The following is a 12,250-nucleotide window of genomic DNA, read 5'->3' as shown; positions in this document are numbered from 1 at the left end:
AACAGAGGAAAACATAATACAAAATAAAAGAAATGACTTTCTCTAAGTCATTTATGTAAAACAAAACATAAATGTGGCCAAGACCGGCTTGGCTCAGTGGATAGAGCGTCGGCCTGCGGACTGAAAGGTCCCAGGTTCGATTCTGGTCAAGGGCATGTAACTTGGTTGCGGGCACATCCCCAGTGGGAGATGTGCAGGAGGCAGCTGGTCGGTGTTTCTCTCTCATCGATGTTTCTGACTCTCTATCTCTCTCTCTTCCTCTCTGTAAAAAATCAATAAAAATATAAAAAAAAACAAAAAAAAAACATAAATGTGGTGTTTGGGACAGATTAGTTTTGATCCTATGAGACTTTTTTAAAACCTACACGAAAATTAACTTTGAAAACAGCGAGTGGGTAGATACGACTGCTTTGAGCCTAGGGAATTATTTTCACATGTAACTTGTTGGTTCTTTCCAGGCATGACTGGGACCCTCCAGACAGAAAGGTGGACACGAGAAGGTTTCGTTCTGAGCCCAGGAGCATTTTCGAATATGAACCGGGGAAGTCGTCGATCCTGCAGCATGAACGACCAGTAAGCACTTGTCCCGAACACGGTGCCAGTTCTCTAGGCTCCCTGGGCTCTTAAGTAAACCCACATTTCATATCATTTAGCAATTTTTGTCGCAAAGTGGATTAACTTGGCATTATTTAGAAATCACGTTTATTCTGAATCATGTTTTATGCATCTCGTCTTGGAATTGAAGATGCAGTTTCTAATATGTATCGTTCCTACCAATCAAATAAAGGATGTAACTATATTTGCATGTAACTATAGCCATGTCTAATCATAGCTCTGAGTTTAATTGGAAAAAAAAAGAACACTCATAAATGCAACACTTACTCGCTAGTCTACAACACTAATGAGGAAAATCATTCATTAATCTCTTGGATAGATATGCACCCAGGCAGTATGTCCCTTCGTTTCTACATGGATTTGTTATTATTTCTCGGGCTTCGGGGGACATTTTCCGAATGTCTTTTTATAACAAGTTGGTCTTAATGGATTCTTATTAAATCTCTCTCAGGTTACCGAGCCTCGAGCTGCCTGATTGTCCATCTAATGGATCAAGATTAAACTTTGCAGTATTTTACGATTATTTATTTAAATCCTATGCAAACAAAAAGCTATAGGAGGTGGAAAGTAACCATTTGCTTCTCCAAAGTGCAGTTAACAAACAGGCTCTTCTTGCTTGGCCCTCCTGGTGTTTAGGTCCCTGTCTTCCTTTCTGGCCTGTTTTCCCTCCTTGGTCGGTGCCCTGGGGATCTCTGAACTGTCATTCCTCCGCATCTCTGTCCCAGTCTGCTTCCAGGGAAACAGTTGATGTCATTTGCAACTTACTCTCTGCCTTGTCTTGTCTTGTCTTAAAAGAATTTAGGTGTCAGTGAACAGGAGAGAGGGTTTTTTTGGTAGCTCCTTTAAGAGTATCCAAGAAACTACATTATCGTATTGAATGCAAGGCCAGCTCTGAAATTTGACTGGAAACCCTGGCCTCACCACACCCACGTTGAATGTCCTTGATTTCGTTTTTGAAGCCCTGTATTTATGGTTATGTTCTTGAGAAACATGTCCAAGAACCTCATAAGCACATAATTCATATGTGATGTTTATCTAAGCCTTTTTTTGTCATTCTACAAATAACTCATATCTTTCAAAGTAACAGAATTTTAACAGAAAAACTGACAAAAGGGAACATGCCTGAGTGGCAAGCTCCACTGCAAATTTATACCCCACTTACTAGGTTATGTGATTGAATTTTGTCATTTCTAGGATGAGAATTGAGTGAATCATGAGGTCACCATTGCATAAAATTGAAAATAGCAAAATAATGTCTCAGATTTAAGTGTCAATACCAAAACTCAATGATCATTCTAACAATTTATGATACTCTTCGGATGATGCGCGTTGTAACTGTATTGAAATGTTTTGATGGCTGTGGCATCAGGGAAAAAGATATTTCTATTATTGACTCACTGAACAAAATTACTGAGCACCAACTACGTGCCAGGCATTGTATGAGGTGCTGGGGACACAATAGTGAACAATAGAGGAACCTTGAGGCTTTCATTTAATGGAGGTGCAGGGTAGACCTGCATTTGTGTGAAATAGACCATCTGCTAGCCGGTTAAAACAGGCACACCTAAGGAATCCTCCCTCTGCCCCCTTAGCAACTCATTCATGGGCCCTGCCACTGTGACTGAAATGCCCACGTTACTTGTATCTTTGGGCTTAATAACAACAACAGTAACAACAAAAACCATAGCAATAGTTGTAGATCCTTAGTGAGCACTTACTATGTGCCAGGCCCTGTAATTAGTAACTTATGCCTTATATCATGTAATGATCCGAACAACCTATGAAGTAGGCACATGGCAGATGAAGGACTGAAGCACACAGTCAGTAACTCTGTCCGGGTCAGGCTGCTGGAGGGTATTGGGACCACGCGTGAGCCCAGACTCACGCATGCCTGGTGCACTCAATCACCACTGCACAGAGGCACCAGCACGATTAGCTGAGTAGGAAACATATTCAGCTAGTAGTCATTAGCATCTCAGTGGATTTGATTATTCGATTCTTTTGCAGTCTAGCATACTTTATTTGCCAACTTCTAATAAATTAGTGCACTTGATTAATTTAACCAGGAACCTGGGCCCTGAGTAGTTAAGATGCAAGACCCAGGTGTTTTTAACTGTCCCTCGGATCAAAAAGATCTGGCCTCCCTGAGTCAGAAAAGAAAAGGGGTGGGGCTAAGTTCCTGGTGGCGGTGCAGACACTGGCTGTATGTTGATACCGTCTGCATGGGCGCTGGAGCGGCTTGAGCACACAGGTGTGGAGGACGAGCAGCAGGTTTGCTAGGTGAGGGTGATGTCTTAGCAAATGGGCAACACCGAAGGATTTCCAGAAGTTCTGAATGCACTCGCAGGTCATTTTACTCCAGGGGGCGTGTGAGCAGAGCGTTTGCTCTTTTAATATTTAACTTTATGTAAATTATAAATAGCTAGGTAATTCTCCGCTGCCCTTTTCAATTCTGAGATGACTCCATCATCTGCCCAGTTTTCCCAAATGTCATCTTGGATTCTCCTCTCCCCCAGGGATCCCAAAGTCCTACCCCCAAGGAGAACTGTCACTGCCCCTCCGCCTGCTCCCCCACCACCCATGCCAGGATTGCAAGGACAGCCACCTGATTCGTTTCCCTAATTCTCTAGTCTTTATAAAATCTCCTGCTCAAAACTCCCTCTGGCTCTCAAGTAACTTAAGAGCAAAATCCAAATTCCTTCTATAATTTCCAAAAAGCCTTATGCATTGGCCCCACTAACCTCTCCAGCCTCATACCTCTTCCTGCCCTTCCTGCCTCACTCACTCTGTTCCAGCTCTACCAATTCCTTCCCTACCAGACCTTTGCACAGGCTGTTCCCTCCGCCAGGAACGCTCTATCCACCACCTGCTCTTCACATGGAAATGCCTCATCTCACTTCCCCAGGGCACCATCCCGGACTCCTCAACTGTAGGTGCAAAGCGCCCCCTGCTGTGAGCCTGGGGCGTTTCCCCCTCATTCACCACACTGAATTGTAATGGTCTCTGGTCTGTCCCCCTCACTAGACTTTAAGCTCCTTGAAAGCAGGGACCATGTCTGGTGCACCAGTTGTATCCCCAGCACTTAGCACAATGCCTGGCACAGAGTAGGTGTTGAGTGAATGCTGGTTGAATTAAAAAGTGAATGAATCAATGAATATAGGTTTTGCCCTTGCTGTGAAAGTTGGTGAGACTGAATCCTTGTTCTGTTGCTTATCTGCACAGTCTGCAGATCTGGTGACAAAAAGGCACAGTGTGTTTCCATCAAAACTCACAGGAGAGGTTCGATGCACTGCTATTAGTCATTGTGATCCACTGATTTCACAGATCCCTGGTGCAGGGCATAGCAGGGCAGGACTGTGTCAATGAAAGTCCTTCCCCAGACTCTGGCCTAAAGGAACCCCTTCTTCCTTAGAAATACATAGACTATGCATTTATGTTCTTCAACGTGAAAGTTAAAGTGAATGCAATTTTTTAAAGTGCATAGATGTTCATCTGACTGTAAGTTTAGAAATGTTGATCAAATGGGCCAATGTTTGATCTTGAAAAGTACTTTGCAATCACCAGGAATCTAACTTTAACTGCCTTGAACCACCATTTATTCCATGAGACAGTCATACAAATTCTCTACTGGGATTATAGCAATAGAAACTTTACATCCCATCTGGATTGGATTGTATATAGGTGAGCCCAGGAAAGTAAAATAAATTTAAATACAACATTGATTTAGGACCTCTCTATGCTTGATAAAAATGGAAATAATACGAAGATGTTACCTTTCTATGCCATAACTAACCCAGCACATAACGATAAAAGCAGAAGGAATAATCATTAAAAACACTGTGTAGAGTTGAAATGCAATTAAATCTCAGTGAACTTAAGCTTCTTTATCAATGAAGATTTTCATTCTAAACTTAAACTCTAAAAATTTGGGGGGTTTCATCTGCTGGTTTAAACCACAATTACCCCAAGTCACAACATGTATGGCATTTATTGTGGAACCACAACAAATACAGAACATAGTCGCTAATGCCATTAAAGCTTGAAAATCTAATGAGCATAAAATTTAAAGAACCAAATTTCTATGCTGACACTTCTTCTGGTTTGAACAATATGTAAAAACTATATGTCTGCCATGAGAATACTGAGAACAGTGGAATTTCTGAAACCTGAAAAGCAACTAAATGCTTTTAAACTGTGGAAAACATAAAAACTTTACAATTACTCACTCTTGGTTGCTTTGCAATAAGAACCATGTGTGACTTGTAGGTTTAGATTTTCATAAACACTTCCTTCTGCACTGATTGACTTTGGTTTTAAGCACCAGTTGGCTAGATGTTCTGGAAAAGTCAGAAATAAGTTTAGAAAGATATGCAGCAACAGTTCTGCTCTTGTCTTTTATGAGCAAATAGAGCTACCTCTATGAGTATCTGAGTGTTCATATTCACGTCCAACCACTCAGAGGAACTTTCAAGTTACAAGTGAAAAGTGTTGATTGAGTGAGATTAAGAGTGTGCATGCATGTCTGTTGGCTGACTGTATGTCTATCGCTACTGTCTTCAGGCCTCTGTGTACCTTAGCAGTGGGTCTAGGTTGCCACCTAACACCGTTAACTGTCACATGACTAATGGGATTCAGTAGATCAGCCACAGCAAAGAGAACATTCCAGTTCTGCCGCTTACGGCTTCTTTAGCCTAAAGGATCTGCTCAAGCACGTGCCTCTCACCACATTCCAATGTGATAGATAATGACCAGTTGTCGCTGTTTAGGGTGTCGCCTCTATTTTCTATTGGCATGGATTCCAGATAGCTGCCCACTGTGACTATACACTGAATTTTTAATCTATAAAATCATGATTCAGAGAAAATTGCCATTCTAAGGCAGGGTGCAGGACAACAGACATTCTGTTCCCCTTTCCATAGTGTAGAAGAGAAATATGTTTCTGTAAAATCAAAATTTTGTATATCCGTCTTTCTATGTTTTTTAAGGGGGAAGTCAAAGTGAAGTTGTAACCACGAGTAAATACATGTTTGTTTAGTGAATGTGCTGCCCTCTGCTGTTCAACATGTGTGTTGTTTTTTAATTTGTTTCCTCTAAGAAAAAGTTATCTCGCCTTAGAAAAACAAAGACTGTACTCGAAAGCTGAGATTACAAAATCAAGAATTCACCATTTTTTTTAAGTACATAACATTAGAAACAATGAGATTTGCAAAAAGCCAAAGATTCGTTTTTCTGTGGAGAAATGATTAGGCCTCGCTCTATAAACAAAACAAAATTTGCTGGAAAATTCTAATATGGTTTTCCCTAAAGATCAGCTCCAGCGAACTATTCCATAAAGTAGTTATATGCTTCAGTTGTTATTTAAATGCGTGTGTTTTCTTACGGAGCTCCACCAGCCACGGTCCTGTGACTATTGTACAAACACACGGTCCTATTCTGCTCGTATCGCTTAGCGGCCACGCGAACCATTCCCCAGGTTACTACACGGCTTTGACCATGATGATCACTGCACAGGTTGGATAACTCAGACCCTGTCGCTATTTTGCTGTGATGTCCCAACTTTTCCATTTCTGTCTGTAGCTACCATGATAACCTCATATTATAAAATATGAAATAAAAAGCACATCTCTAAAAACCTTTTGGATATAATAGATTAATAAATACAGGCTATATATTATTTTAAAACTATTGGGGAAAAAAACAATAAAACACTCTGACAAGCTAATTTCAAAATAATGGCTTTTGTTTGAATACAGACTACCTCAAAGCATCCAGTAGGACAAAGAATATGCCCTCCCCTGATTGGGAGACTGGCTTCCAGGGACCCAAAGGGGTCTTTTTCTGACTTAAGCATGAGTTGCTTGAAAGCACTAGGATATCACTGGGTAATGTAAATGCTCTGAGGCTGAGTTTGCTCTCATTTAAAGTAATTTATGTATTTTTTCCAACAGTTTACATTAACGCTCCCCGTTTTTCTCTCTTAAATACAATAACCACTAAGGGGAGCAAGTCAATTATAAATTGGTTTTTTCTCTAAATTACAGTGTCAACCAAGCCAGGGTCAACTTTTCTCCCCCACCCTTTGCCCAGCCCTAAACCACCAAGGTGCTGTGGGGAAAAAATAAAAAAATAAAAACTAACCCACCCAAATCCACTTCCATAGCTCGAGGTCGGCAGGAAGAAAGTGATACTTGGGGTATCTAATAAAATGTGATCTTTCTTCATTTAAAAAAAAAAATGTTCTTATTGATTTCAGAGATGAAGGAAGAGGGAGAGAGAGAGAAACATCAATGATGAGAGAGAATCATTGATCAGCTGCCTCCTGTACGCCCCTGACTGGGGATGGAGCTCACAACCCGGGCATGTGCCCTGAACAGGAATCAAACCATGACCTCCGGGTTCATGGGTTGACGCTCAACCACTGAGCCACCCCGGCCAGGCAATATGTGCTCTTTCCTCCCTCTCTGAGAGGCTCCTTACCTCCACATCTTTCCAGTGGTTCAGACCATCCCCAGTTGTTCCGCCTTCTCTTGCCTAAGGCAAGGCCCAAGTTGCTGCTGCTGCTGTCCCCACCATTCCCTCAGCACCTCCACCTACTGAACCAGTTTCTCCTCGCCCTTTCTTGCAGCCCCCTCTCCCAACAACTCCGACACCTGTTCCCCGGGAACCCAGCCGGAAGCCCATTCCTATGTCACCATATGGAGAAGTCACTGGTAGCCCCTCCCCTCCGCCCAGGAGTGGGCTCCCCACACCAAGCCCGAGCACCCCGGCTCTCTCTCCCATCTGGGTGAGCTCCCTCCTGCCTTCACTTTCCTAACGCCTGTCTGGACATGTAGGTGTAGTCCTTGCGTTCCAGGGGCTAGGAGACAGTCAGAGGCCGGCTTCTAACCTCCCCTTCCCCCTCCCCCTCCACCTGGCTGCCCCTCTTGCTCCTCACCCAGCCCCAGTCTTCCTGCCAGTGGACCCATAACCACCTCCAGCACCTCTCACTCCTCCCCACCTGGATCTCTCCCCACCTCCCCTCCTGCTTCCCGGGCTCCCGCCTCCTGCACCCGAGTGGACTGTCTGCACTGCAGACTGAATGCTGGACCAGCCAGGGCAGATGTGCTGACCCCCCAGAGGAGCTGCCTGGTGACAGCTGAGTCTGGTCTAAAGCTCTGCTGAGCTGTCAACGTGCCTTCTCACTGTCACCGGCAGTTTCTCACCGTCGATGCCTCAGGCTAAGGAGGGAAAGCAGAGGGTGGACAGAGGAGACTGCCAAGGCTCCCGTGATGCCCCCGAAGCTCATCTCCATTCCTGATTTACTCCACTCCCCTGTCCTCTGTGGCGGAGACGTGTGGGATGAGAGCAGGTGCATGTTGGCGTGTGAATGCGCGCGCGGGTCATGCCACACAGCCTCCTCCTCACCTGCTCAGTGTGCCTTTTCCTTCCCTTTTCCTTCACGTCTGCTCTAGACTGACCGCATACATCCCGATGACGTAGAGTTAGAGAATGAGCCCTGGTATAAGTTCTTTTCAGAGCTGGAGTTTGGACGGCCGGTAAGTGAGGCTAGACTCTTCATGTAAGAACACCAGGGGAATGTGGCCTGACTTACACAACATATTGTCAGAAGCGATAGGCGTCATTCAGAGAACAAACGTTGAGTGTGTCCTTAGAGGCACAAACCTGGTCCCGCTCAGCCCACAGTCACTTCTGGACTCAATGGTTAAACGTGTCGGACACGTGCTAGGCAGTGTTTCTTTACCACCGAGTCACCCGCGAGGCGCACTTGATGTCTGAGCAAATTCAAACTGCTCAGAGACGGTGTCCTAGTGCAGCCAGACAATTACGGGCCTACAGAGGCTGTGTATTTGTTTACAGTCCACTTTGGTCTAGTTCACTCAGAAGAATACGGTGGCTTGATGATGACAATCCTATCTAATAAAAGAGTAATATGCAAATTAACCATCACTCCAACACAAAGATGGCGGCGCCCAGTCCTCTCAGCCCCACTGGAGTCCTCCAGTCCCGGGGGCGGCGGCTGAGAGCAGGGCCTGCTTGGCTGTCGCCATGGAGACCCAGGAGCGGCCAAATGGGCCCCGCAGACAGCAGAGAACCCCAGGGAGCAGGCCTAAGCTGTCAGTAGGACATCCCCTGAGGGCTCCCGGATTAGAGAGGGTGCAGGTTGGGCTGAGGGAATTCCGTGCACCAGGCCTCTAGTATTATTATAGCCCCCATTGCTGAAGAATCACCAAGCACCTGGCGAGGCTGGGTCTGCAGGCATTTTCCCAGGGAGCCCTCACAAGGCCCCTCCAAGAAAAAGAAACCAGAGACCAGAGGGGCTAAGTAATTTGCCCAACATAGAAAGTGGCTGAGTCAGATGTCAAGCCCAGTCCTATCAACCAAACCAACACCAACAACAACAACCTCTGGGCAGTTCCCACTGTAACCTCCTGCCAGAATATCCCCACTACGAAACACCTCTACTCTCAGGGACTTAAGGAAAGGGGAAAATAAGGAATGATTTCCAGTCTTGCTACTGAAAGCCATCACCACACCCCTACTCCCCAAACCCCCACCAAAGGGAACCTTCCAGAAATCAGTCTGTGTGGTACAGAGTCAACAGGCCTCAAAGAGCAATTTCCTTCATCAACTCAAGTTTTACTGGGGAACTCTACCTACCAACAGCAGTGCATTTGAGGCGTGCCGGTTACATATTGTTGATGCTTTTACTGGTGTTTCTGGATTTTAAACTCTCAAAGAAAACACTGTTTATTACACTGCATAGAATTTCACTAAAGACCAGGGAGTACAGTCTTTCTTTTGCCGTATCATAGACTGATTTATAAGCTCAGGTACTAAATCACATTTTCCCTCCTGGGTGGACATAGTAATCCCTTTTTCCCATTAAAATTCAAAGGAGACTGGGTTAGAACTGGACCAAAAGTGACTGTAAATAAATATAAACCAAAGAATTTTCCCTAGACTGTCTATGCCTCATAAGGAAGAATATTTTCTCCATTTTTTTTTCTAATTTGTATCCAAGTAATCACATAAATGTATTTTATTTCAGAGACAACAAATTCTCTAGCTTTACGGTATATGTGTTCTTATTGTTGATCAGACAGTTTATAGGGACTGTCCCAATTTCTGTTCTGAGCCTAGGTTAGCAGCATTTTTCTATTATCTTTTCCAGCCACCCCTGGAAACTCACCAGCACGCTCTCCACGTGTCCACTTGCTCCCTTAATGTTCCTTTAATCGACCTTGCATTCCTCTGTGGCCCGAGACTAGGGGTGCTAATTGGACCTGATGAACCGAGTTTATAAATATACTAATCACACCACCAGTAACGCTGCCCAGTGCTTGAGATTAGTGGCGAGCAGAGTCCCCTTCCTCCCAGGCCACGCCCCTGGTGCTCCATGCGTGTCCCTCTGTGCGTGTATCTGATGCTGTCGTCACTCAATTTCTAACTGTTGTCACCTTTTCCACATGTCCATTCCTTGCTGCCATTGACTGTCCTCCATTCCATCTCTACACTCTGCTTCTGTGGTGTGCACCGACACCCAGCCTCCTAAAAAGGCTCTGGACTATGTTCAAGATCATTCTCCTGGTGTTTCCAATGAGGTAAAAAACAATTACTCGCTTTTTCAGATTCCTCTCTTAGGCGCTGTTACTGTGATTCCGAACGTCTGTGTTTTACAATTCACCACGGTGTCTACGCTATTTCTGAAAACCTACCTTCGCCTCATTACGTTGTCACCGGTACTATTCCCAGGACATGAATTATACCGTGTTGGCTCTTTCTGAAATCTGGGCTGAGGTGAACTGCTCAGTGCAGCCCTGGTATCCTGAGGTGGGGTCATAAAACACCAAGCGCAGTGCTGTTTGTGCAAACATTGACCACCTGCTTCGATTAGACTAAAATGCCACCAGGAGGCTTCTCGGAGCCATTTGAGCATCATGCCTGGAGGTGCAAAATGACCCGTTAGGTTCTTAAATATTCAGATGGTTAGGCCCCCCATATTCCTAAAATGTATTGTAATTGTTTCATTTTCCTAAACACAATTTATGCATTTCAGCATCAGATAAAATCAAGAATAGGGCTGACATGCATCAGAGTAAATATTGAATGTAAACTTGAATTGAAAAAAAATTTAAAAGCTAAAAAAAAAAAAAAAAAAGGACAGGGCTGACAAGTAACTGGCACACGTGTCACAACTTCCGGTTCCACACTGACAGGCATTTCTAATCCTCCTCCACCCTGTCATCCACACAGTACCTGGGTTACCCCTGGAGAATGACATGAAATGCATTTGCCATCTCTCTCTGGGAATGCTCATCGCCGTCTGCTGGGGACAATAAAATTATGCCCGGCAATGTAAAATTTTATTTGAATTGGTCAAAGGGAATATGAAAAAGGCAGAAATAATCTAGAGGCAAAAGCTTTTTATCCTGCTCTCTGCAGAGAAAAATAAAATATCTTGGAAAGCAGATTTAGGACTCGTTAGTAAACACAAGCAAAAGTGACAGTCTTGCTAAACAGCAGTTGTATAAACATCTCTCTGAGAACTCTTAGAGAAGCAGGACGAAGGGAATAAACTGGTGTTTGAATAGTAGTGTTTCTGTGGTCCTAAGTAAATATAAAAACACTTAATATTTCGTCTTCATTGAAAAATCTTAGCTCAGTTTAATACGTGCAACTAGAAAATAAAATAAAGCTAATGGAATGCCTATGCTGCTGGAAATAGTACTGACACACAGTGGTAAAAACTGGAATTGCAAGTACAGTCTCAGAAGGAAATAGCTTACCAGAGCTTCAATTGGTTCCCCTGAGCTATGTATCAGAGTGTATGTTAAATAGAAGTTATGCAAATATTTAGGTATTCATTCAATTAAGAGTAAAGTAGAGTAATCAGGAATATTCTGGGTTAGTGAATTCAGTCACTTCTAAACACTTATTTTTTTGTAAATAGGCATGTAATGTAAAGAAAATCAAAGAATTTCAATTATATTCTGGGAAGCAAAATAAGTATATTCTTATGCTTCCTTCACATCTGAAGAAAAGGTATCAATTAAGCACAGGAATGGCCTAAAATTTTACTTTGGAATTCAATTTGGTCAGCTATTTCTCTCAGATATTTTGGTCAGATATTCCTAGGTTGTTTTTAAGGCAGTTGGCTCACTGAGAACTGAAATAGAATTTAGAGATAACCATATCCAACTCCCTTGTATTTTGGTCAAGAAAAGTAGCACTCAGTGATTTTAGGAAGTAATGTCCAAAATCACATGGTAAGATAGTGGCACATTAAAAATAAAACAGAACTCATAACCTTCACTTATAGGCCATTTCCTTTATACCACCCTTCTTAGCACTTCCAGGAGATGGATTTAGGGCTCAAATCTTTTAGAAACAAACTATATACTTAATACTATTTCCTATTAACTCTTGATTTCCATTAAATTCTTGGGCTAAAAATGGTAGAAACTTAATTCTGTGCATTCTATATTGTTATGGGAGTGACAATAAAAATCACATAAAACAGCTCTTTGCTGATGGTTAAACTGATTTGCCATTACCTCTTTGGGATTGAGAGAGTTGTTGTATGATCCTGAGAGCATATTAGCTATGTTATTAGTTTCACATCATGGTGTGTTTT

General features: G+C 43.2%; 1 protein-coding gene across 8 annotated transcripts in view; it reads left to right on the top strand.

Annotated features, from left to right (window-relative positions):
• The window catches only part of SORBS2 (sorbin and SH3 domain containing 2), a 197,640-nt gene that overhangs the window by 142,460 nt on the left and 42,930 nt on the right, over window positions 1–12,250 (top strand). For 4 of the 8 annotated variants that reach the window (XM_036298344.1, XM_036298339.1, XM_036298341.1 and 1 more), the window contains one exon: window positions 459–573. In XM_036298344.1, coding sequence (XP_036154237.1) covers window positions 459–573 — 115 coding nt within the window. Of the gene's footprint in view, window positions 1–458; window positions 574–7,240; window positions 7,400–8,066; window positions 8,151–10,160; window positions 10,218–12,250 lie in introns of all 8 variants that reach the window. The other 4 variants (XM_036298345.1, XM_036298343.1, XM_036298337.1 and 1 more) reach the window with 2 other exon arrangements.

The sequence above is a fragment of the Myotis myotis genome, unplaced genomic scaffold (genome assembly GCF_014108235.1).
Source record: "Myotis myotis isolate mMyoMyo1 unplaced genomic scaffold, mMyoMyo1.p scaffold_m19_p_3, whole genome shotgun sequence".
NCBI classification, from domain to species: domain Eukaryota; kingdom Metazoa; phylum Chordata; class Mammalia; order Chiroptera; family Vespertilionidae; genus Myotis; species Myotis myotis.
This window is presented reverse-complemented; position numbering and strand designations above follow the sequence as displayed.